This window comes from Eptatretus burgeri, chromosome 9, assembly GCF_056783735.1.
Source record: "Eptatretus burgeri isolate ZD-2024b chromosome 9, Ebu_testis_v1, whole genome shotgun sequence".
Classification (NCBI taxonomy): domain Eukaryota; kingdom Metazoa; phylum Chordata; class Myxini; order Myxiniformes; family Myxinidae; genus Eptatretus; species Eptatretus burgeri.
Window position 1 is genome coordinate 15449568 of NC_140969.1, and position 25275 is coordinate 15474842.

The window sequence follows — 25275 nt, forward strand, 5'->3', positions numbered from 1 at the left end:
GAAGTATCCCAAAAGGCAAAGAAAGATTCTCGTTTAACAAGTCTGTGTTGTTCTTCTTTCGGCTGCTCCCGTTGTGGGTCGCCCCAGCGGATCATCCGTTATGATCCACATACTGATTTGGCACAGGTTTTACGCCGGATGCCCTTCCTGACGCAACCCTGGTCGCCTCTTACGACACAGCGATAAGGATTGGGTTTCGTCATGATTCCGGGCAGCCCAGAATACACCCTCTCATGGTGTGGCCCAGTGCAGTTAGCCCGTCCTCAAGCGATCCTCCAACCCAAGCCTCCGAAGTGGCTGGATTACAGGCGCAAGCCACTATGCCCGCCTCGTTTAACAAGTCTGTTTCTGACAATTTGATGAAGTTTTACGATTTACGTTTGTGCTCTTTGCAGCACACTGCAGGTTTGGCGTTTTTCCCCAGGTCAGGCGTTATTCAGTTATCAGACATTGTCCTCCAGGTCAGGCTTTGGTCTGAAGGTCAGGGTTTATGTCCAGGTTACACATTATACCACAAGTTGGGTGTTCTTAGCAGTTATCAGGTGTTATCACCATGGTCACATGTTATCAGGAGCTATCACACTTTGAACCGCAGGTCAGGTATTCTGTGCAGGGCAGGCATTATTCAACAAGACAAACGTTACCTGCAGGTCATGCAGTAATCCCAGGTCAGATGTTAGAAGCAATTATCAAGCATTATATCCAGGTTATCCCCTCGGTCAGGTGTAGCCCCCAGGTCAACTGCATCGGCAGGCCAGGAATTACCGCACATTACCAACCCAAACCCGAACAACTCGGTTTCGACACAGATCAGGATTTTTCCTAAAGTCATGCGTTATCAAGCATTTTCCACCAGGTCAGGTGTTTTGAAAAGTTATCAGGTGTTATCCCTCAGGTCAGGAATGATCTGTCAATCAGGCATTATCCACGGATTAAGTGTGATCCACTTGATCAGGTGTTATCTGTAGGTCTGATGTCATCTACAGGCCAGACATTATCCCCTAGGTCATTGAGCCTGGGGGAGAATCATCTTTCTGACTTTCTGGAAAATCCTCTATTTCTGTTTGCCGATGACTTCACCCTCTGCCATCGCATTCCCTCATCCTTCAGAGAGGCAGATTGCAGCCTCTTCCCTCTCTTCAGACCTTGAATAAATCACAAGATGATCAAACACTTAGAATATGTCTTTCAATCCTAAAAAATCTCACACTCTCATCATCTATCTCTGAAACGACCGTTCGTGTGCGAAACCCTCCCATCTACTTCCTCAGCAATCCTCTTGAATATGTTCAGTCACTCAAACGTTTTGACCTCACGATCAGCCATGATCATTCTTTGGAAACCCTGATGTTGGCTTTACGGATGAGGTGGCTGGCTTAATATATCTTAGGGTCTTGAGTTTGTCCTCCTGTCGTCCTGTTAAATAACATCAGGTGCGTTGACTCAGCCTGTCATCCTTTCCAAGTCATCAGAATCCACTGACTGGTAACGGGCAATGCATCAGCGACACAGCTGTGCTTTCAGAAAATGATGCAACCAGCACCCACAGACTGCATACAAAATAACATTCTTGGGCAAACCACATTTCCAAGTGGGTGTCCAAATCCAGTCACTGACTGGGGATTCTCCATCGTGGAAGGTCCTTCCTTGGCACACCTGAACTTTTATCCTCATACAAGGCCTTTGTTCACATTTTGATGGAGTACTGCTCTCTCCTCTGGGCTGACACCCCTGCCTCACTCCGGTTGATGCCATGGAAATCAAGCCCTTCAAAATCATTGAAATCTCCTGTGATGAAGTCGAGTCTATGGGCCGATCACATTCACATTGCAAACAGCTCGATGGTCTCTGTGTCTTCTACCTCCTCCTTTTTGGTTTTTACCCTCTGCCCTTTCCATGCTCTATACCCCCCCACTCCCACCCTTCGGTAGAATCACGAGGTAATGAATTTGGAATTTGGCCATGATGCTTGCGATAGCTTGTCTACTCTTTGCAAAGGACACCGTAGGATCTTTAATGTCCACCAACTAATGCCGGTAAGTGGGATGCCCAGTTTAACGTCCATCTGTGAGACAGCACACGCGTTGACGAGTCACCCTGCCTGAGTAAACACCAAGCTGACAGTTTATAGCTGGGTCAGGATTCAAACCCAGGCTGGACTGCTTTGAGGCGAGTGTGCCTACCTCTAAAGCCATCCTGCCAGCCCACAGACAGGTTAATTCCCCCAGTTTTATGGTTTATGAGGAAGCCACCAGCACCCTTGGGGAAACCCATGGGCAGAGAGTGTATGAAATTTGGACATCACTTATATTTTCCGCATATCTCGTGGGATTGTGAGTTGAACAGGCGACTGTGATGGGGTGGGGAGGGGTTTGAAGGCTTGGAGTGGGGAGGGGATTGATGCTTTTGGGTTGGGAGGTGGAGGTAAAGGACTTGGGGGTTATGGGGAAGCATTGGGGATCGTTGAGGACTTTGAGTCATATTTTACATTACGTATAATTTCCACGGGTCCCTATGAGTTATAACAATAATATTAGTAATAATAATTGGCATTAACAATAAGGGTAATAACATGACAGATCTCAAACTACCCGAACCCCTCTTTTTGCGTCAAAGTATATATATTTTATCTCTTCAAAATTATTGATGTGAGCATGTAGTCGGTGAAAAAGCAAATTGTGACTTCTTTAAGCTCTGTGCTTCAGATACGTGGCACAATTGGCACCACACAGCTCATGGAAGATTTCTGGGATCTTCGCCTTCTCAAGAATGACAGCAAAGACGAGCGAGAGGGTGAAACGGAAAGGATGGAAATTCAAGAAGAGTTACCATTCCTGATTGATCTCAACAACATCCCTGATCTTGTTGGAGCTGATTTCCATGATCACAACCCAAACATCCAGGTCCTGCCATGACATTTTACATGAACATTGTACACAATGATACTTATGGATCAGGGGTAGGATGGGACGACGTCCAGAATTAGTGTTGCTAGTTGTGCCTACCCATCGCTTCGTTGACTGATTGATTCAAAATACATCATGTTGTACGCACGGAGATAGCCGATCGATCTCCTGGGTGACCCAGATATCCCTCACATCTAAGATGTGCTCTTGCCTTCGCGGAGCCAGGACCATATAGTTTTCCATGATGTGCTTTATTGTGCATGGGGGGGGGGGGTGGGGGCTGGCAGAGATCGCAGGTGTTGTCGGTGGTGTCGACAAATGTCTTTGTATTGTAAAAGCTGTGGGTGGTGTTCACAGCGAAGGCATGAAAGATGAACACAATAAGACCTGGGGAGTAATTTCTCCAAGTCATTGATGGGTGAGAGTTTAGTGCCTTGGACACCGTTTGGGCCCACAGGGTGTTGATTGCGTTTATGGTGATGTGGGTGGGTATGGATGCGTTTTTACCCTCGCCAAAGGGAGAGGGTATGGCGTTTGGGTCCGCTCGTTTGTCCGTTCCTTTGTTTGTCCGCATAGAACTTTAGTGTTTTTCTCCGCAACCGCTCATCGGATCGAGACGAAGTTTTCATCTGAGGAGCGACGACTCAAGTACAATGCTTTCTTGATAATTAATAGTGTCGTGGCCGAGACCAAAAAAAATGAGTCGACCCCTACCGGTGGTATAACAAGCTGAAACCGGTCTCATTTGAACCTTATTGATGCCTCGTTTACGAAAACTGAGGTTGTCGTTGTTGAAATTCTGCACAACATGGCGAATTAACCCCTTGAGTGCGGGAACAAAAGCAAAAAATGGCCATTTTCAATAATAATTCATTATTTACTTCAATAAGCATAAAATACATGTACAATGGTTGATTATCTCAGGGTATTTCTATGTATTGGACACGTTTTAAGACATTTCAGGGGATTTTAGGCTCCTGAGGGGATTAAGGACCCACAAAATACCCACAATTTTGGCAGTTTTTGTACAATTTTAGCAAAAATTGTACGTTTTCTCTTATTAAATGCCAAATATGTATTTTAAAAGTGCTAAATTTGATTATTTTCATCAAGCAGGGTGTCTCATTAAAGAATATGTCAGTTAAGCTATGATAGAATGTTCACAACCAGGTAAATTAACCCTTTCTCTGACATGTGCGCGGTTCGAGTGAAAATTCTCATTTTTCTAAAATGGGCATCTTTTATGGAAAAATGAGCTGTTATCATGGAAATCTATGGAAAATATCAGGGTTACGATGAGAAATTGATATTATTTCATGGACTTTTATGCTGCCAAGGGGTAAAAGACCCTCCGGAATACCACTAATTTGGCATTTTTTAACGATTTTGGGCCAAACTCATTACATTGTAATTTTTGATGGTATTTAATATGTTTTGAGATATTCTGTACAGTTTGTCATGAGCAGGGGATTAAAAGGAATCCAAAATACTCCCACATGTTGCATATGTACTGTAAATAAATACAATTAATAATGATAATGACAGTTGGAATTTTCCCCCATGATGATATTATAAGTTAAACCAAGACACCATAGGTGGCATTGCCACTGCTGATCTTTTGTTTTTGGCATCATGACACCTGTGCCTGTGTCATGCATGGCTCAAACATGTCAAATCTTCTTATCAACTTCAAGACACTGACCTCAAGAAGAGGATCATCACTCATTGTATTGGTCAAATTAGGCCTATTGAACAGGTAGGATCTCAAAAAGAAAACCAAAAATGTTCTCAAAGTACAAGATCAGAGGATTCATGAAACTATGTGCTGTATGTGATGGTGTAGGCCCTATGTGCATGTGTAAACAATGTGTTGTACATGGTATTAGCATGGCCATGGAATGCCACATATATGAAAAGTGAAAGTGCTCTGCATGCTCAGTGGCTATAAATCCTTAGTGTTGGCTCCCTTCAGTAAGTGTATGTTGTGTGAGGATAGCGGGCATCTTTAATTGAGTACTGATTTGGCTCCACACCCGGTACACTGACCCTTAATCATCGGCCTAATTCCCCGCTATGGCATCTCGAGCTGAAATTTAATACCCTTCTCTTGCAGGGAATCAAGATGGTTGTGATTGAAGAACCCCTTGAGAAGAGAAGACGTCTGAGTGAACTTTAGATGAGAAGTCAGTGGACAATCCATTCATAAGAAATCCAACACTTGACGGAGTAAAATCTGTTCTTCGAGATGCAGAAATACGTGAGGACACTGTGCATGACAGGTTGCTCAAGATCAAAGATGGCATTTTAAACCAGACTGTTACCGTAAGATAGCATAAGAAATGTAGGGCATCTTATACAACCGCAAGTAATCTCAAGCATGCACAGAATGAACTTGCTACTGCGGATGATACGGCTGATAATGCTGGTGACATGGTTGAGAGTGGTCCATCCCGAATCCGGCGCACAGACACTTCCACGTTTAACATAGGAAGTGATTGTTTCATCTGTGAGAAATCATACAGAAGAGCAGGAAGGTTACCAGAAATCACCACTGGCACCGGAGCTTCAACCCGTAACCGTGTCATTGCAGCATCTTTGGAAAGACTCGATGACGACTCACATGCGAATGTTGTCATATCCAGAGATGAGGTACCAGAATCGTTTCTAAACATCTCCACCAGTCAAATGGCAGCTCAAGAAGTTGAGAATTCTCTGAAGTGTATTCCAGAAAAAGGAAAAGCAGCCTATGAGGACTTCGTCAAAGAAAGAATTGGGACCGAACATTCTCAGAGTTTCTGGGACCCCTTGAAGAAAGAAACTGTGTTGACATTTTCAGATCTCAAGAAGGCACTCATCAATGACAAGGACCGGAAGCTGATCATTGATACTGAGGTGTTGTTCAGACAGCTTTTGGCTGTCTCACAGAGTCGTAATGTCGATTTGAGGAAGGTACTTTGTAACGAACTGGCCACCGTGCCACCAGCACTCTTCTATGAAGATGGGTCGATGAAGAAAACTACAAAAGCTGACCTTACCAAGAAGCTTGAGGCAAATTGTGTGGACGTTCTATCAGAGCTGCCACAAATCTCGGCAGTACCTGAACCCACATCATCCACGTACATAATATAATTGATGGGATGGCTATGATTCAGAGTTTGGATGAAAATCACTTCACAACATTCCAAGATTTAGCTACAACAGTTCAGAAATGACGATTACGAGTTTTCAGGAATCCTTCATTGGATATCGGAAGCACGATAGTAATCTTTGATCGCTATGACGTCGATACATCAATCAAATCATCCGAAAGGCAGCGGAGGGGTGACAACAACATGGTACTGACATACCAGATTGAAAGAGGCAGACAGGTTCCAAACTACCACCAGTTTCTGAAAAGTGGAGGCAACAAATCCAGCCAAGCAAACTTCATCTCTCAACATATATTGGACAATTACAAACAATTCCCAAACGAGAAATCAATTATTCTGGCTGGTGGTTTCAGTGATGGCAAGCTGGTGAAACAAGTACAACCACTCAAAATCTCATCCATTAACTCTCTTCAGAGTTCACAGGAGGAAGCGGATACTAGGATAATCCCTCATGCCATTAGTCTCTCATGTGACCATTCAAGGGTCATTGTTCACTGTGATGACACGGATGTCCTGGTACTGCTGATCCACTATTCTAGTGGAAAACAGCTACTGACAAGGTATACATGTACGCTGGGCATTCTGGAAAGGAGAGATACATTCCAGTGCATGAGATAGTTTCTCAGTTATGACCGACTGTTTGTGAGTGTCTCCCTGCCATACACGCTATCACTGGGTGTGACACCACATGTTCTTTCAACAGAATTGGGAAGCGAACAGCTTATTCTACACTGATCAATAATGCACAAGCATTGTCAGATATGAAAGGATTTCATGAGGCTGATACAGAAACTTGTGTTTCATTGTCACAGAAATTTGTGCTTCGGATGTATGGCAAAAAAGGCAAAGACTTGGATTCATTGAATGATCTACGTTTCCATTTGGCCACGACTACAGACAAGCCAGTATCTATGCTTCCTCCAACCGAGGATGCATTGAAGCAGCACATCCTACTGGCCAAGTATCAAACCAAGATTTGGTGCGACAGCCATGTTTCTAACCCACCGTTGATATCACCAGTTGGTCATGGCTGGTCCGCTTGTGAAGGTGGTGGAATTACCCAGACTATGTATACTCAAGATTCCGCTCCAGCCGAGGTTCGAGACTGAACACACCTCTACTACACTGACAAAAACTGTGAAAACGGGAGGATGTGCCCTTGCGTCCTTGCAGGACTAGAGTGTATTGACATATGTAGCTGCACTGACTGCAACAATCACAGCAATGTCGTACAACAGGAAAATTAAAATGCAACAGAGATAGACACTGTTTTTGATACTTAGATGCATGGCCAGCTGATTTCGATGTGATCAGTATTGAAAGATTCATTCAGTGGGTTTCACTGTGCAACAATATAAACATATTGAACAGATTTTCTCAAAGGTGTGAATCTTTTTATCCGGGTTCAACTGCAATTTCATTCATGAGACAATCTGACTGGTTCATCAAATCAGACTTGGGACTGTTATAACATGCAATGACAATATCATGCGAAAAAGAGGCAATTGTGACATAAAATTAGTTTTAAAAATGCCGATTTGGAAGTATTCCGGGGGTCATTTACCCCTTGGCAGCATAAAAGTCCATGAAATACCTTGTATAATATCAATTTCTAATAGTAACCCTGATATTTTCCATAGTTTTCCATGATAACAGTTCATTATTGAAGAAAAGATGCCTATTTCAGAAAAATAAGAATTTTCACTCGAACTGCGCACATGTCAGAAAGGGTTAATTTACCTGGTTGTGAACATTCTATCATAGTTTAACTGACATATTCTTTAATGAGATACACTGCCTGATGAAAATAATCAAATTTGGCACTTTTAAAACATATATTAGGCATTTAATAAGAGAAAACATACAAGATTTTACTAAAATTACACAAAAACTGCCAAAATTGTGGGTATTTTGTGGGTCCTTAACTCCTGCAGGAGCCTAAAACCCTCTGAAATATCTGAAAACATGTCCAATACATAGAAATACCCTGAAATATTCAACCATTCCACATGTATTTTATGCTTCTTGAAGTAAACAAAGAATTATTGAAAATGGCCATTTTCTCTTATGTTCCCACACTCAAGGGGTTAATTCACCATGTTGTGCAGAATTTCAACAACTACAACCTGAGTTTTAAAAAACTAGACATCAATACGGTTCAAATGCAACCGGTTTCAGCTTGTTATACCACCGGTAGGGATATCTTCTTAAATTAGTCCTTTTGCAGCCCCGGCCACTACACTAAGAGGTCATAGGTCACGTGGTGTGGCAGGCATGTTGGAAAAAATTGAAACTTGGCACATGCCAAGTACTCCTTACGGGGAATGTGTGACTTATTACGGCATCGGCACCTTCATTATGATGTCATAATTGCGTATGTGGAAAACTCTAATCAGTATGAAAATTTTTGATGGTCCTCTCGGGATAAAAGGTTCCACAGAAAAATAAAATTGATGACGTCATCGGTGACGTGAGTCGGCAGCTATATTGTTAAAAAAAAAAAAAAAAAAAACTTGAAAAATCTCTGAAGTGGCTGAACATATTGAAGCGAAACTTTACACGTATGACCGCCTGTCCATGAGGAACAAAAGGTTCACACATGTGATGTCCTTCATCACATGGTTTGGCAGATATATATATATATATATATATATATATATATATATATATATATATATATATACATATATATATATATATACATAAATATACATATATAGTATTTTTTTGGAGCATGTCACACAGGAGAAAGATCTGGGGGTGGTAATAGATATGGGAGGTAAGCAGGCAGTACAGGGCCAGGCAACTTCAGGTCGAGCAAATAGGGTTTTCGGTTGTATTCGAAGGGGGATCATTTATAAATCAAAATAAGTGGTTTTAACATTGTACAGGAATTGAGTGAGGGCCACATCAAGAATATTGTGTGTAGTTTTGGTCACTACAGTTCCGGAAGGACATAGATGGCAGAGAGAGTTCAGAGTAGGGCTACTTGATTGATTCTGCGCCCAGCAAGACTTCGCTATGAGGAACAGTTTAAGGAGACATGGCTTTATTCACTAGAAAGGAGGTGGTTATGAGGAGATTTTAAGATAATGAAAGGTAAAGATAAAATAAGTGCAGATTGATTATTCAACAGAGTAGACAGTAACAGAACCAGGGGCCATAGCTTGAGAGTAAAGAAGAGGAGGGTAAAGACGGTAACAAAGCAGGGGACTTTAACTTAGAGAGTAGTTAATGCATGGAATGGTCTCCATAGAAATGTAGTGGCAGCAGAAAAAGTAGATAAGTTTAAATTGGAATTCGATAGGTACATGGAAGTTATGAAGATAGAGGGGGATGGGGATGTTGACAAGACTTTTCGGTAGTTTGAACATTGATGGATGATTGTGTATGGAGTGCTGTTGGTGGTGGTCTTGTCAAGGGGGTTGTGTGATTGATGTTGTATGTTTTTAACCAAGTCCTTGCCCCCCTCCCCTGAGGGGAAAAAGAAGAAATAACAAACAAAAAAAAAAACTTCAAAAACATAAAAAAAAAAATTTTGGGGGAAAAAAACCCCAAAGAGAATATGGTCACAAAGCGGGAGAGAGGGGTTGGAGGGAGAAAGATTGGGGGGGGGGGTGGGGGGGCGTGGGAGTATATTTCTATATTTCTGATTTAGAAATATATGACACTATATTTCTATATTTCTGATCTATATTTTCTATATTTCTGATATCTCTGATATCTATATTTCTATATTTCTGATCTATATTTCTATATTTCTGAATATTTCTGATTAACTGTGAATGCTAAACCCATGTTGATTTTGTCAGTGAAGTTTAAATCGTTCAGAGCTTTTATTACTGAATGATCAAAGCAGTTATACCTCTTTCTCCAAGTCGATCAAAAGCAGATACATAAATACCAAATTACTCAATTGACAGTTACAACCAGTGAGGCAATGAAGTTTGTGGGAAAAAATTCTCACCTCAACTTTTCACTCTTCCTTTGGCAGGTTTCCATCGAGGTAGTGGAAAACCCAACAATGGATGTGGAGATGGACCTGCAGAGAGAAGGTCGGCATGATTGGCCCCTCACCGGCTCAGGCTGGCCATTGTCAGGGCCGGGTGCAGAGGATGGGACACGGATCCTTGAGTGGTGGAGTCAATGGCAAGACGACGATGACAATATGGCAGGGTCCAGGAAAGGTGGTAGCCAAGTGGCCAATTCAAACTGGGAAGCAATTGCAGAACATCGTCATGGTGAGAAAAGCAAATCGAAGGAAGGACTTTGTGAGAAGGACAGAAGTTGTATCAGAATGTCACCTCTTACTGGAGGTAGACAAATCAGGATGGAGAGAGGAAGAGAGATTAATCAATCAGGAATGAGAGAGGTGGAGAGATGAATAAACCAGGAAGGAGGGAGGTAGAGAGATGAAAAAACCAGGATGGAGGGAAGTAGAGAGATTAATCAATCGGGAAGGAGAGAGAGGTGTCGAGATGAATAAATTAGAAAGGAGGGAAGTAGAGAAATTAATCAATCAGGAAGGAGGGAGGTGTAGAGAGGTGAATAAATCAGGATGGAGAGAGGTGTTGAGATGAATAAATTAAGAAGGAGGGAAGTAGAGAGATTAATCAATCAGGAAGGAGGGAGGTGTTGAGAGATGAATAAACCAGGAAGGAGGGAGGTGGAGAGATTAATCAATCAGGAAGGAGAGAGGTGGAGAGATGAAGAAATCAGGATGGAGGGAGGTGGAGAGATGAATAAACCAGGAAGGAGGGAGGTTGAGAGATTAATCAATCAGGAAGGAGAGAGGTGGAGAGAAGAATAAACCAGAAAGAAGGGAGGTGGAGAGATTAATCAATCAGGAAGGAGAGAGGTGGAGAGATGAAGAAATCAGGATGGAGGGAGGTGGAGAGATGAATAAATCAGGAAGGAGAGATGTGGAGAGATGAATAAATCAGGAAGGAGAGATGTGGAGAGATGAATAAATCAGGAAGGAGGGTAGTCAAGAGATTAATCAATCAGGAAGGAAAGAGGTAGAGAGATGAATAAATCAGGAAGGAGAGAGGTGGAGAGATGAATATATCAGGAAGGAGGGAGGTGGAGAGATTAATCAATCAGGAATGAGAGAGGTGTCGAGATGAATAAATTAGGAAGGAGGGAAGTAGAGAGATTAATCAATCAGGAAGGAGAGAGGTGGAGAGATGAATATATCAAGAAGTAGAGTGATTAATCAGTTTTGAAGAGGACATCGGAGCGGTATGTGAAATCGGAGATTGACCTCTAAAGAAAGAACTCCAAGGGGGTAATTTTCTTGTTGGTTCTCAGGCTTCAGACTTAGAAACGAGTTTCCTCCTTCATTTTATCATCAGCAAAACACCATACAATTTAAGATGCAAGGCTTTTGGATACACCTGTATACCATTTAACCCCACATTGTGAGGGGTACCCACAGAGATTAAATGGGATCGCTTGGTGTAGGGTGTCCCAAAAGTCAATATGCATCTCCACAAATTCCATGTAAACCATGAAAAGCAACCCAATTGTTAAAACATAGAAATGGCCAATGTGGTGTTGACATATGAGCAGCATGTCAGTCCTTTGTTGTTGCTGCGAGCCAGTTCTTTTTGAGAAGTAAGTGGATTTGGTTCTGAGATGTTTTTGCCACTTGAGGCACGAGTTTTTTTTTGTTGAAACGTGTGTCATAGTGCCTGTGAATATACTTGAGGGTAAGACAGAAGTTTGCTTAAAAGTTTCCTTACAGTGATGTCAGGACAGGACTATCTTATGCACAGAGACTTTTGGGTTCGTATGTTCGAGTGCACAGAGACTTTTGGGACAGCCTGTATTAATGAAGCATCACAAGCTTGGTGTGGTAAACTCACCTTTATTAGACCTAATGTATCTATCTTAATTTAGTTTAAAAGTTTTGAACAAACTAGGCTATAGACAATGCTTTAAAGGAAGAAAGAGGGAGAACCAAGTAAAAATTTTTTTTAGAAACGAATGGCAGATGTTCAAAAATGATATAATTATGATGTTTTTAAAACTTCTCATCAATGCATGGTCCATGTTATTATGAGGACCCACTTTTTCCCATCATCCTCAGTTCAACCGGCAGAACCAGCCATCCAGGAAAGCTGGGGACCGTGGTCAGCCTGCACAGCCGCCTGTGGACTTGGAGAGGAGAGGCGTTCACGGTCTTGTGGACCATCTTGCACTGCCACAGAGACGCAGACTTGCCAAGGACCACCATGTCCTGGTAAACCTCCAATTTCAAATAGGGTCAGAAACTCTGAGATGCCAAACACGATATGGTGGTGTTCTCTTCGCTTATGTTAACTTAGTCATTCATGCTGTTCAAACAAGAATGGAAAATACTTAAAATGGCACCAGACCAAATATTGTGATTTGCTCTTTGCAGAAACACATTTGTTACCTGTGCCACCGAAGGTGGACAGAGATGACGTTTTTACCCCTGTCTGTCTGTCTATCTGTGAGCAGGATATCTCAAAAAGTTATGGACTCATTTGGACGAAACTTGGTGAACGGATTGGGTGCATGACAAGGACGAATAATTTGGGTTTCTGTGAAGATCCGGATCCGGATCCGGATCAAAATACAATAATTTTTTCGATTATTCAAGTGATTCTTCACCATTGAGAGATAAGGTCAAAAACGATATATAGCATGATATCTCTAAAATATATGGATGGATTTGGATGAAATTTGGTGGACAGGTTGGGTAGGTGACAAGAACAAGAAGCAGATTTGATTTTGGTTAAGGTGTGGATGGGGATCCAGCCTAGTGGTGGAATACAAAACGTTAACTGTTCAGCCTGGCAGAGGTACGCACAGTACCGAGCACTATTCTAATCAGCCTGCCCTCCGCCCCCCACCACACAGCAGGAGACGGGATTTTGGAATCACTTCTGTGTATGTATGTCTGTCTGTCCAGGCCATAACTTTTTTTTTACCATTTGAGCTTTTGTCATCAAATTTTCAACCTTTGTTATGAGAAGAGGGAGAAAATAATTTTTAAAATTAAGTCAAAATGTGAAAGGACAAAGTCAGAGTGATGACAAATAGCCCTGATTCGCACTTCAGCCAAGCACAAGACAGCCCATTTAAAAAGAATTGCTTCTGTTTTATTTACCACGAGCAAATATCACCTGTCGCTTCAATGATGGGTATACTAAAGAGGAAGGGGGGGGGGGCGGAGAGAGAAAGAGAGACAGAGACAGGCAAAGACAGATATGGGGATAGGGGAGTAAGCAGAGAGAATATGTTATACTTTATGAAACGCACTCACGCTCACTTAGCCGATATAAGAATTTTTTCAGGAATCGGCAGGTTGGAGTCACTGTGTGATTATCGACTACAGTACTTACTGTATACAACCCAGAAACCTTGAGTAGCTTTCACAGTAAAACAACGTTACATTTATATAGACGTTTCAGGGAGATGTTCCAAACATTATTCTTTATAAACAGTTGCGTGTTACGGGTGGAAAAATTTTTTTGACTCAGTAATTGAGAAAACAGGTTAATACGACTCGGAGATCAGGTGTCATTTCACAACCGCTCGCTCGGGGCGACGGAGCACGGGCCACTCGCTCGGGGCAATGGAGCACGGGCCACTCGCTCGGGGCAACGGAGCAAAGACCACTCGCTCGGGGCGACGGAGCGCGGACCACTCGCTCGGGGCGACGGAGCGCGGACCACTCGCTCGGGGCGACGGAGCGCGGACCACTCGCTCGGGGCGACGGAGCGCGGACCACTCGCTCGGGGCGACGGAGCGCGGACCACTCGCTCGGGGCGACGGAGCGCGGACCACTCGCTCGGGGCGACGGAGCGCGGACCACTCGCTCAGGGCGACAGAGCGCGGACCACTCGCTCAGGGCGACGGAGCGCGGACCACTCGCTCGGGGCGACGGAGCGCGAACCACTCGCTCGGGGCGACGGAGCGCGGACCACTCGCTCGGGGCGACGGAGCGCGGACCACTCCCTCGGAGCGACGGAGCACGGACCACTCGCTCAGGGCGACATGGCATGGCAAAAGCTTCTGAAATGAGTGAACGATTTGCTCAGAATGATGTACCGTGGTTCTGCGATCGACTGATGGGTGCTCGGCAAGTGGCTTAAACACTGAAGCAAGCACGCCAATTATACACTTTATAAGGAATGGCTGGCAGGCTGTGGCTGCATTCCACATGGGGTCCTGTTGACTTTAAAGCCGGTTTTCACCGTGCACGTAGCCGTTAAAGAAATATAATGAATTTCTTCAAATAATGACTTCATCCACAAAAGAGATATGTTTGATGAAGAACATCCCTGGAAACATCGCAAAATTTAATCGCCCATGAAATAAACATCACAGATAATCAGCCATGTTGCCTGCTCATCTGTGCACGTATCACGTGATACATCGTTCACTGTCTGCGCAAATGTTTTGAATTAATTTTAAAGCGTTTGTTTTTCACCAGATTTGCTTTGATTTCCTGTTGAGCACCTCACTAAACCTCCGAAAATACTCAGATCTGGCTGATGCTATGGATAAGCAATCCCTCTGGGGGACAGGGCATGAGGTCAAGCACTGAATGTATTGCCATGTAGCTCAATGAAGTTTGTTCGTTTTGGCACATTCTTAAATCATTTGTTCACTCAATATAATTCTCCAAACAGTAGAAAAAGAAAAGTTTAACGCTTTGGAAATTTTACATTTTATTGTGTATATATGGAGGAGAGAGGGAACATAGACTTGATTGCTTAAAGTAAATAAGTACATGAGCTGAGTTATAAGACTAGTTATTTCATGAAATTATTTGATTCCACTCCAGATTTTTACAATTATCTAGTCCGGGCAATATCTTATCATCAAAACCGAAATAATATTTCGATGATATAATTTAATTAGTCCATGAGAGTAGATCGTGGAAAATCCGTATCAAATAATGCATGAAATCGCTCCAAGCTCCCATTTTGAAAACTATAGTACTTAAAAAAGCGATGTACACAGCGATCCGTAGCTATGATGAACAGGCATTCGATAATACGAGTGAGGAAAATGGGGGGGAAAAGAAAACTTAATAAACCGTTGCGGCCTGTTCCAAGTCAAGGCAAGGTTGAGCAGACCAAACATCATTGCGGCTTCCAACCCCGGCGAGGTTACCCAGGAGACGTCTGAAGACCCAAAGAGCGAGGTGGCCGAGGATGCGCCTCATAAAGGATATAATTAAATAAGGCTGTTAATTGTCTTCAAAAGGGGTGTTTTAATTCAACCAAACTCCCAATTTTCACTCTTGCACTTCCTTCGAGTTCCCTTTGTATTGTTGTAGATTTCCGCCCGCCGGCGTTCGAACGACCGCGTCTAACCAATAGCGGTCGCTTCGCCCACCGAACGGACAATCCGGTCGCGGCTTTCCGGATCAACACCGAAAACCAGCCAGGGGTGTGTTTTTAACCACTACACAACCTTGTTCGTACTCTACCCGCGGTACAGGGCCAATCGCCAAATTGTCAATATACCTAATTAATCGCGCGGATAGATTACCGAGAGATTGTGCCTCAACGGGACCGCTTGGAAACGAGCCGCTTAAACAGCTCGCTTCCTTTTGGGATAACCGAGTGGTGTATTATCGCGCAGTCCCGTTGGACCCGATCACTTTACCGGCTATTTAAAACCAACTATATTCCGAGAGCAAGATAGCAGCTCAATTAAGGGAAGAGGACGCAATGAACAGGTTTACATTCACACAAGGACATTTATTGTAATAAAGTACGTAAGCAGGCATGCACGTATGCAATTATACAAGGCCAACACGCATGACAGGAGAACTACAACCGTTCTACACAATCACTTAACAATTTTTACTACTTATTAGACACGGGCCACGGACACACGTACGCACACACACACACCCAAGAAATGGTGGCTGAGGCCTTTAATAACGGTCTCCAGCTCGGAGGACAGGTGAGCTGAAACCCAGAACCTATCTCGAACCTCTCCACCTCGTGTGGTTTTCAAGTTGTTCGGACCCGGGCTCCAGCGAGAGCGAGCTGGACCCAATCGCCATGAGCCGCGATCCTTTCAGAGCTCCCGCGAATCCTCCCGCGCCGGTGAGACGAGGCGCCGATCCTTCCCGTCGATGCATCTCTTCCCCGAGGAACCACCTTCAAGAAGAGGTCGATGAGTCTCAACAAGCGAGGAACGAAACGGAGAACAAAGAGCTCCACGAACCAAGAAGAAGAAGAAGAAGCCACCACTCGCAGCTCGAGTCGAGCGACCGGCTCAACTCTCTTCCAAACAAAGCAGCTCTCCAAAAAGTCTCCACCCCAGCCAAGCCGTGGCCGAAGCTCTGCTGAACAACCACTCAAGCAGAAACCGAAGCTCTGCTGAACAACCACTCCGAACACAAACCAACGAGAGGATCTCTTCCTTATCCTCGAAGCAGATCGAGCCGAAGCTCCACTGAACCACCCGAACGAACCCGAACAAAGAAAAAGGATCTCCTCTTTATCCTTCTTATCCTCGTGATCCATCCCCCGCTCAATCACGGGTGGGAGGGAGTTGTTGACGTCATTAATCACAGGACGGAAGGGCCCTTCTTCCTCTTCGCAGAAGAGGGGAGAGGGACGTCTCCATTGTGTTGGGATCACTCTTTAACTATTACATCGATTTCTAAACATTTAAACAATGGAAGGTGAGCTATCTAGGGAACAAGCACTTATCAACGAAGCTGACTAAAGGAACCTGTTTGTTGTGCGCAATCGAATTCCAAATTCGTAATATAAGAGTATGCAAAGCAAAGCTCCTCGGGTTTATGGTTTTGGAGTTACGGAGGACGCGGACACGGACACAGACACGCAATTATTAGTATAGATTGAGCTTCAGTGTGTATGTCTCAGGTGATCACATTTTATCAATTAAGCTTTTGTCATCAAATCTTCAACAAACCTTGATGAGAATATGGAGAACGCAAATGAATAAAATGTACAATTTTTTTAAAAAAACTGTCGTTTTCGTTGAGTTTCATTTTATTACAAAGCGGACACGGACGGGATTTGCGTTTTGAGATGTTTTCTAGTTTATCATTTACATGCAGACAGACGAATAATAGTATGAAAAGGGTAGACACAAGGACAGGGAGTTTCAATCTGCTTGGGTAATATGCACAGAAGCTTTGTACAATAAAGGTGCATAACTTGATCAACTGAAATGTCACGTCTGCTTCACAGCCAATTGTGGTTCCGCAAAAGATGGCCGTCTTCACAGAAATTACTGCGCGATTCACGAAGTTCTACCAACAGCTTAATTGGAAATTTCTTCTTTTTTGCATTCCAGGAAGTAAAATGAAAAATTTGATAATGATGGGATAAAATAAATGTCACTTTTTGAAAGTTGAGTTTAGGTTTCCTTTAATGATGCGAGAACACAGACAAACAGCTGATTAACGTGATACAGATAGCACCATCGCTGAGAACATCACGAGCACAATGTAAACGAGAAAGAGCAATCGGAGATTGCAGAACCTTGCCAGGATTTGTTTTGTGTGGTGTATTTTGCATGGCAAGTAAATGGAAGGATGCATTAAATGAAAGGTCATTGATTGCAAATGAAACTTCTAAATTGTCTCGTTGTAAATGTGTAAAGGTCAAATGTCTGAAAAGTTGTGATGGTCTAAAGGTCTGTAAAGGTCTAAATGGGTCAAAAGGGTCTAAATGATGCAAGTGAAGGTCAAACGGGTCAGAATTGTCTGAAGGGGTCAAAAGGGTAGAAAGATCAAAGGGGTATACAGGGTATTAAAGGGTTTTAAAGGTTTCAAAGGATAGTAAGGAGTCTAAGGGTCTGAGAGGTCTAAGGGTTCTAACAGGGTCTCAAGGGTCTTAGGGTTATAAAAGGGTATTGGGGATTTGGGGGAGTCTTAGGGGTTTAAAGGATATGGATGGATGGTCCCAATGGATGGATGGATGGATGAGTTGACTCAGCCTGTCATCCTTCCAAGGTCGGCAAAAATGAGTGCCACCTTGCTGGTATCCTGTGTCAGAGTGGTGACCCATCCAGGATTGTACCCAAGAGCCAAGGAGACTTCTTAGGCAGAACCAACGCTCTGGTCCAGAGTATGGTCCGAATGGATGGATAGATGGTCCTTGCATCTGCAATTAGTAAACCCTATCACTTTCTCAAAATGAGCCAAAAATATTGTGCTTTTTAATTTTGGAACATGGCAGTGTCTGTTTAAGTTCACAGAGAATGTCCTGATTTGTAGCCACATTTTGGTTTGAAATGAATACAAAAGGATAAAGGATCGGTGAGTTCAATAAAACAAGCCACCCACAAAGTAGTGGGCAAGGCATATGCATTTAAATGGGAATAAATGCCTGGTTTTGGCATGCAGGAGCCGCCGGGTTCAGTGACCTCCTACATCCATTCATCCACCCATCCATCGGGACCATACTCTGTGCAGAGCGTTGGTGCTGCCTAAGCAGTCTCCTTGGCTATTGGGCACAATCCTGGACGGGTCGCCACTCCGACACACAGGATACCAGCAAGCTGGCACTCATTTTGCCGACCTCAGAAGGGTGACAGGCAGAGTCAATCCCCCTGGTATTAATTCAACAGATGAATGGGATTATGAACTCAGGATCCTAGGATCCCAAACCCACCACCCTAACCATTAAGCCAACACCAGGTATGATCTAATACATGCACTACAGAAAGGGAAGGACGCTTACCAGAAATTTCAGGAGCAGCGCTTTCAAAAAGATGAAGGTTTTGATGATGAAATCAAACAGCTGAACTTGAAAGCGTTTGAAGGCAAGAACAAATCATTTGGCAGCCATTTTTAAAGATGGCGTCCAAAATGGCATGAAGCCACTCATTTGAAATGTCCATTATTCATTTTCATGCATATCGCACACGTGTTTAACGAAAACTCAGAGTGGGAATTAGTCCCCAACTCTGATATTCACATCTTGTCTGGCTCATGTACTATTATTAGAAACATCTTCTGTTTTATGGCCTTTCCGAGTATATGCTTATTACCCTCGCCAGAGGAGAGGGCGAATAATTTTTTTTTTTTTTTTTTTTTTTTTTATACCTTGGTCGAGGCTCGTATGAGAGCTAACACACAACTCACAGCAAGGAGGCATGAGACAAGAGGGGCGGGAGTGGAAGGGACTAAAACATTGGGGAACAGACACAGGTGAACTGTGGAAGGGAGAGGGATGGGGATGGGACGGGGAACATGGCGAGGGGAAGATGGACATTAAAGGGACTTTCAGGAAGGAAAGCAGGAGAATTGAAGGAAGTGGGCTTGGGTGGATTATCGGGGGTAGAAAAGATCGAGGATTTGGATGGGGGAAGATAAGAGGTGGTGGTGAACAGCTGTTTTGAAAGCCTGAAGGGAAGAATGGGAAAGAATAGAGTGAGGAAGTTTATTCCAAAGGCGGGAAAAAAGAGGAATGAAAGAGTGAAGATGAGCAGTGATTCGTGATTTTGGTAGTTTTACCAGAAGGGGGTTGTTGGCGGACCTGAGCGCCCTGTGGAAATGTGGTTGGGACAAATCGCAGAGAGAGCAGGGGGGGCAAGGCTGGAGAGGAGTCGGTAGAAGACAGAAAGACCACCGACCAACCTGCGGTGATTGAGTGAGAGGCCCAAAGACTCAGCTTCATTGCGGGAGATGCCAATGATCTTAAAAGCCCTGGTTTCGACAGCGTGAAGTCGAGAAAGGTGGGAGGCAGGAGCACCAGCCCAGAGGGGAGAGCAGTACTCCATCAGGCTACGGACAAAAGCTTTGTAAGTGGTCAGGAGCTCAAGAGGGCCGAGGAAGGACTTTGCACGACGGAGGATTCCCAGTCGGCGACTGGCTTTTGAGGCAAGGTTGGAAATGTGACTTTCCCAGGAAAGGTCATGGCAGATAGTGAGACCCAGAAGCTTGAAAGAAAAGACTTCTTCCAGAGGATTGTTGAGAAAGTGGATGGGGGTTTTGTAAACGGTCCTTTCGAAGAGACATAGTGAGAGTGTGAGATTTGTCTGGATTGAAAGACATGTTCCACGTGTTGGACCAGTTTGTGATTTTATCCAGATCTGCAGTGAGCGAAGAAGCTGCTGCTTGCCGGTCTGAGGGATGACAGATGGTACGGCAGAGGGTTGAGTCATCGGCAAAGAGAAATAGAGGATTTTCCAGAGAGTCCGAGAGATCATTGATGAAAACCAGAAAAAGAACAGGGCCCAGAACGCCACCTTGAGGAACTCCAGCCTGCACAGGAAGAGGGGATGAAAGAACTCCATTTAGGGCCACACGTTGACTGCGACAGGAGAGGAAGTCTGCGAGCCATGAGTGGAGATGGCCTTGAATACCATGGGAAGAGAGTTTGGTGAGTAGGGCAGGGTGCCAGACTGTGTCAAAAGCACGTGATATGTCCAGGGATACGGCTCGGATTTCCTGTCTGGCATTGAGGACCTCCATCCATTGATGGGAGAGCAGTAGCAGCATATCTAGGGTAGAGTGACCTGGTCTGAAACCAAATTGATGATTGGAAATCAAGCCATTGGAGAAGAGGAAGGATTTCATGTCTGAAGCGATGATGGATTCCATAACCTTGCTGATGATTGGGAGAAGGCTGATTGGTCTATAGTTACAGTGAGATCTGTTTTTGCACCTTTTTATGCAGGGCAGTGATGTTAGCAGATTTCCAAGCAGATGGCAGATGACCTTGGGAAAATGAGAGGGTGAATAGAACAGAGAGAGGGTGAGCAAGAGCAGAAGAGCAGGCTTTGAGGACACGTGGGCTGATGCCGTCTGGACCGGTTGCAGAATCTGACTCGAGGTTTGAAAGCAAGCTCTCCACCTTGTCAGGAGAAAAGGATACAGAGTCCAGGGACAGTTGGGTGCGACTGGGTAAAGTGGGTAGAGATAGTGATGGGTTTGGGACACAAGATTTAGCTGCAAACACCGAGTTTAGACATTCAGCTTTATCACGTGTGGAATCAGCAGTGCGGCCATTTGAGGTAAGGGAGGGGATGGAGGGGGAACATACACCAGAAACAGATTTGATTAAACGCCACCAGGATTTTGAGGAGGGAGAGAGGTTTGAGAGTTCAGACTTGAGATGAGAAAGATGTTGTTTTCTGGCTCTCCTGAGGGTAGCTACACACTTGTTCCGAGCTTTGTGGAAAGAACTGAGATTGCACTCAGTTGGGTTTGCTTTCCATGAGGCAAAGGCAAGTTGTTTCAGGACAACTGCCTCGCCACAAGCTTCAGTAAACCAAGGGCGGGAGGAAGGGTAAGACAACTGAACACGAGAGGGGATAAATCTGTGCATGAGGGAGAGCAAGTTTCTTTGAAAGAATTCCCAGGATGAGTTGATGTTTGAGAAAGTAGTGATAGGAGACCAGTCTGTAAGTTTGATGGCTGCTCGGAGACCCTGCCAGTCGGCTTGAGTGAAATGCCAGACTCGGGACGGCGGTGAGGTGGTTCTCTGATAACAGCCAGAGAGATGTCCACTTTAATAAGGACGTGGTCAGAAGAACCAATTGGAGCGAAGGAAGAGCAGCAGATATTGTCAGGGAAATTTGTCAAAATCAGATCCAGAAGAGATGGAGTACCATTGGTTGAGATCCGGGTCGGGAAGTTGACCGATTGAGTCAGTCCCAATGAGTCACAGAAAGCTTTTGCTGATGTCCCATGGCAGGTGAGAGAGGTACCCACACCTAGCCAACTGGCGTGATGACAATTGAAGTCGCCACATAAGAGGAAGAGAGAGTTTGGATGAGAAGATAGAAGATGGTCCATGTTTTTGGAGAGTGAGGTGTAGATGGAGTCATCACTGTTCGGTGGACGGTACAGTACACATATAAACATGAGGTGGGAGTGGAGGGGAAGCCGAAGCCAGAGGTATTCCTGGGGGTGTGGGGGAGTGAGAGCAGTGCAGGGAGAGTGAGGAATAGAGTCTTTGATGAAGAGAGCAACACCTCCACCAGGACGAGGCTCAGGTCTGTCATACCGTAAGAGGGAGTAACCAGGAGAGATACTTGGGAGTCAGACACGCCTTTGGGAGAGGAAAGTTTCTGTTAGGCAGATAATGTCTGGTTTGTCAGTGGCAACCTGCATGGAAAGATCTGAAAGGTTTGAGCGAAGGCCCCGGATATTTGAGGTCCACACTTTTAATGAAGAGGTAGGGGAGGAGGCTTTGGTGCAGGAGGTGGAGGGGGCGGGGGAGGGTCGGACGAGGGACGAGGGGGAGGTAAGGAGGGTTGCTGAAGGAGTGTGGGGTATTGCAGAATAGCGAGGGAGGGGGGCCGAATGAGGAGAAAAGGCTCTGTGGTGCTGTGAGAGAGGGGGACAAGAGACAAGGAAGATGGCAGTTGAGGATTTGAGGAGGTGGGAGTGAAGAGATGGAGGTGAGAGGACAGTGGAGGGAGACAGGTTGGTGTATGAGAGGGGGGGCAACTTAGAGACGGAAAAGTGAGGGGGATGAACGGTGGGGGGCAGGTTAGGCGGGAACTTTTGAAAGAGGTGCGCGGGCGGCTTGCATGGCGAAGAGTGGGAAGGTTGCTTTGAGAGTGAGAGTGAGGGGTGAGGGGGGTGAGTTGGCACTGAAGTTGGAAAAAAGAATGGTTGATGGAAAGCGAGCATCCATGGCAAACTGTGGTTTTTAAAAGTTTTAGGTCAGAGATGCGATTTAACACAATTCTTGGATGGATGCAATGAAGGCGAATTCAGAGCATGGAGAGAAGAAGCGCTGTAATAGTTGGATTTTTTAGGCAAGGAATGAAGGAGAGGTCGAAATGAGAGCAGTCTGTTAAAATAGCAGAAGAGAAGTGCATTGTGAAACAGTAAAGAGTACCACATGTGTGAGAGAGGAAGATGAAGCATTATAAGATCGTTTTTGTTGTTAATATTAATGTATGAGAGAGTTCAACAGATTAGGTCATGGAAGTGTAAAAAAAAAAAGAAATCGAGGAAGACGAGGAGGAAGTTAAGAGGAAGAAGTAGCAGAATCGGGAGAAGGTTGTTGTTGTTGTTGTTGGGTTTTTTTTTTTTTTTTTTTTTTTTTTTTTTTTTTTTGAGATAAGAAAGAGATTAGTTGGGAGAATGGGGGATGTTTGGAAAGTGGGGAGGATGAAAATTGAAGGTAATGGGGAGGATAGAAATTGAAGGTAATGGGGAGAAAACAAACAAAAAAAAAAAAACGATCGAACACCAAGTGGAACCGGTAGGCCTCAAGCCTAGGACTAGGCCTCAAACACCAGGTGAGAACGTCGACATAAATACTCACAAAATAGCACGATTTTTGAAACAAAACCGAACTAGGAACACACATTAACATGTAGGTGAGAAAATTAAACAGTTAAAACGGGACAAATAACAACCGGAACTTAACTTTGAGAATGTCAGCAGGGAGCCCCGAAGGAGACCTCTTGCCGCTCAAAACCGGAACCGGAAGTTCAATGCTCCATTTGTTTGGGTCCATTTGTTCGTCACGTTCAGTGTGAACAAACAGATAAACAATGTGTATCAATTATGGTAGGTCCCTATAGACCCCTTGTGATAATAAAAACCCTATAAGATCTTTAAGCCCAAAGAGAATTGAGACCCTATCGACCCTATAGACTCCCTTCTACTCCCAAGACCCTATAGACCCCATTACACCCTTTCAACCTCAAAGACACTTTGAATGCCTAAGACTCTTAGACTCCTTTCTACCCTTTCGACCTTCACACCTTTCAAACATTTCAATACCCCATAGATCCCTTGGACCTTTAGACATTTTAAAATATTTTAAGAGGGTTGAGACCTTAAATTACACCCTTTTGACCTTTTTCAGACTTTCAGACAATTTGACGTTTACAACTTTTCAAACCTTTGACATGTACACATTTGCAACTAGACCATGGAGACCTTTCATTTGCAATCAACGACCTCTCATTTTAAGCCCCCGTCAAACCTTGACGATTTAGCCAGCGTAGGCAACGTATGAAAATTGTTCTAAAACGCTGGCGTACGCTGAACTATTGATGTTTTTTCAGTTTTGGCCGTATATTAACGAGTTGGACGTATGCATAACGTATTGGTAACGTACACAGAACGTTTCGATAACTTATACATAACTTATACCAACGAATGTTTAGCGTGTTGTCGGCGTTCACAACTTATACATAGCGCGGCAGCGTATCGCCGACGATCACGTGGCGTAGCCTATTAATAGGCTGCCGCTCGACGATTTAAATCATAACCGCACGAGACATCGAAGTGTCAACATCACCATCATGCCGAAGAAAACTTCAAAGAACTCCTCGTTACGGAGTTCCACCATGAGCTGGTCATTCATGCCAAACTGCCATCGCCTCCCGATCGATGGTGTCACCCAGTTTCTTCCCCTCCGTTCACCTCTTCTTCTCCTGGCTCTATTGTCACACAACTGGTACAGTGTCAAATCGATGAGGTCATGTTGATGTTGGAGGACAGCTAGTAGGTATTCTCATCTCAGCCTTGCCAGATCCTCCATCTCTCGGATGAGATGGACACCTGCTCACCGTGGAGTCTGGAACACTGACGGGTTCCTCCTGTGAACCCCATTTTTATATACCAATTCCCCTAAACGCTGCCAATATGCCATTATACGATAGCTGTGAGTTAGAAACACGTTCAGTAAGTTCTGTGGTCGTCAGGAAGACGTCAAATAAGTCTACATACGTCAATATGCGTTGGCGATACGTTACACATAGGTTCAAAGCACGTTACTCATAGGTTAGAAATAAGTTTGGGGTACGCTAGACATTACCTCGACGTATTTCGACTTATGAGTAACTTACAAGGAACTTGTGTCAACGATCGCGTATCGTGCCTACAACTTATGGCCAGCGTATGCGGAACGTGTGAGTCCTACGCTGGCATACGTCCAAAATTTTTTAGCATGCTTAAAATTTGTCGACATACTCAGCGTACTATGACGTATGCCAGCGTGCTTCAGCGTGCTCTTAACGAATACAAAAAAACTTACCCATAACATATGACATGTGCCAGCGTATTCGCCAAATTTTTCATACGTCGGCATACGCTGGCTAAAACGTCAAGGTGTGACAGGGCTTTAGTACAGCCTTCCATTTTTTGCCACACAAAACAAGTCCTGGCAATGGTCTACAATCTCTGATTGCTCTTTCTTGTTTGTTGTTTAAATAGAGATGTCTTGGCTCATACAAGACCTGTTAGAACTAATTTATGAAGGCTCGGG

At 44.2% G+C, this 25275-nt stretch overlaps 1 protein-coding gene across 2 annotated transcripts in view; it reads left to right on the top strand.

Moving 5' to 3' along the window:
• Nucleotides 1–25275, top strand: part of LOC147019613 (isthmin-like) — a 71951-nt gene that overhangs the window by 40479 nt on the left and 6197 nt on the right. For both annotated transcript variants that reach the window (XM_085894167.1, XM_085894166.1), the window contains 3 exons: nucleotides 2706–2903; nucleotides 10050–10296; nucleotides 12147–12299. In XM_085894167.1, coding sequence (XP_085750293.1) covers nucleotides 2736–2903; nucleotides 10050–10296; nucleotides 12147–12299 — 568 coding nt within the window. In that variant the 5' untranslated portion in view covers nucleotides 2706–2735. The remainder of the gene's footprint in view (nucleotides 1–2705; nucleotides 2904–10049; nucleotides 10297–12146; nucleotides 12300–25275) is intronic.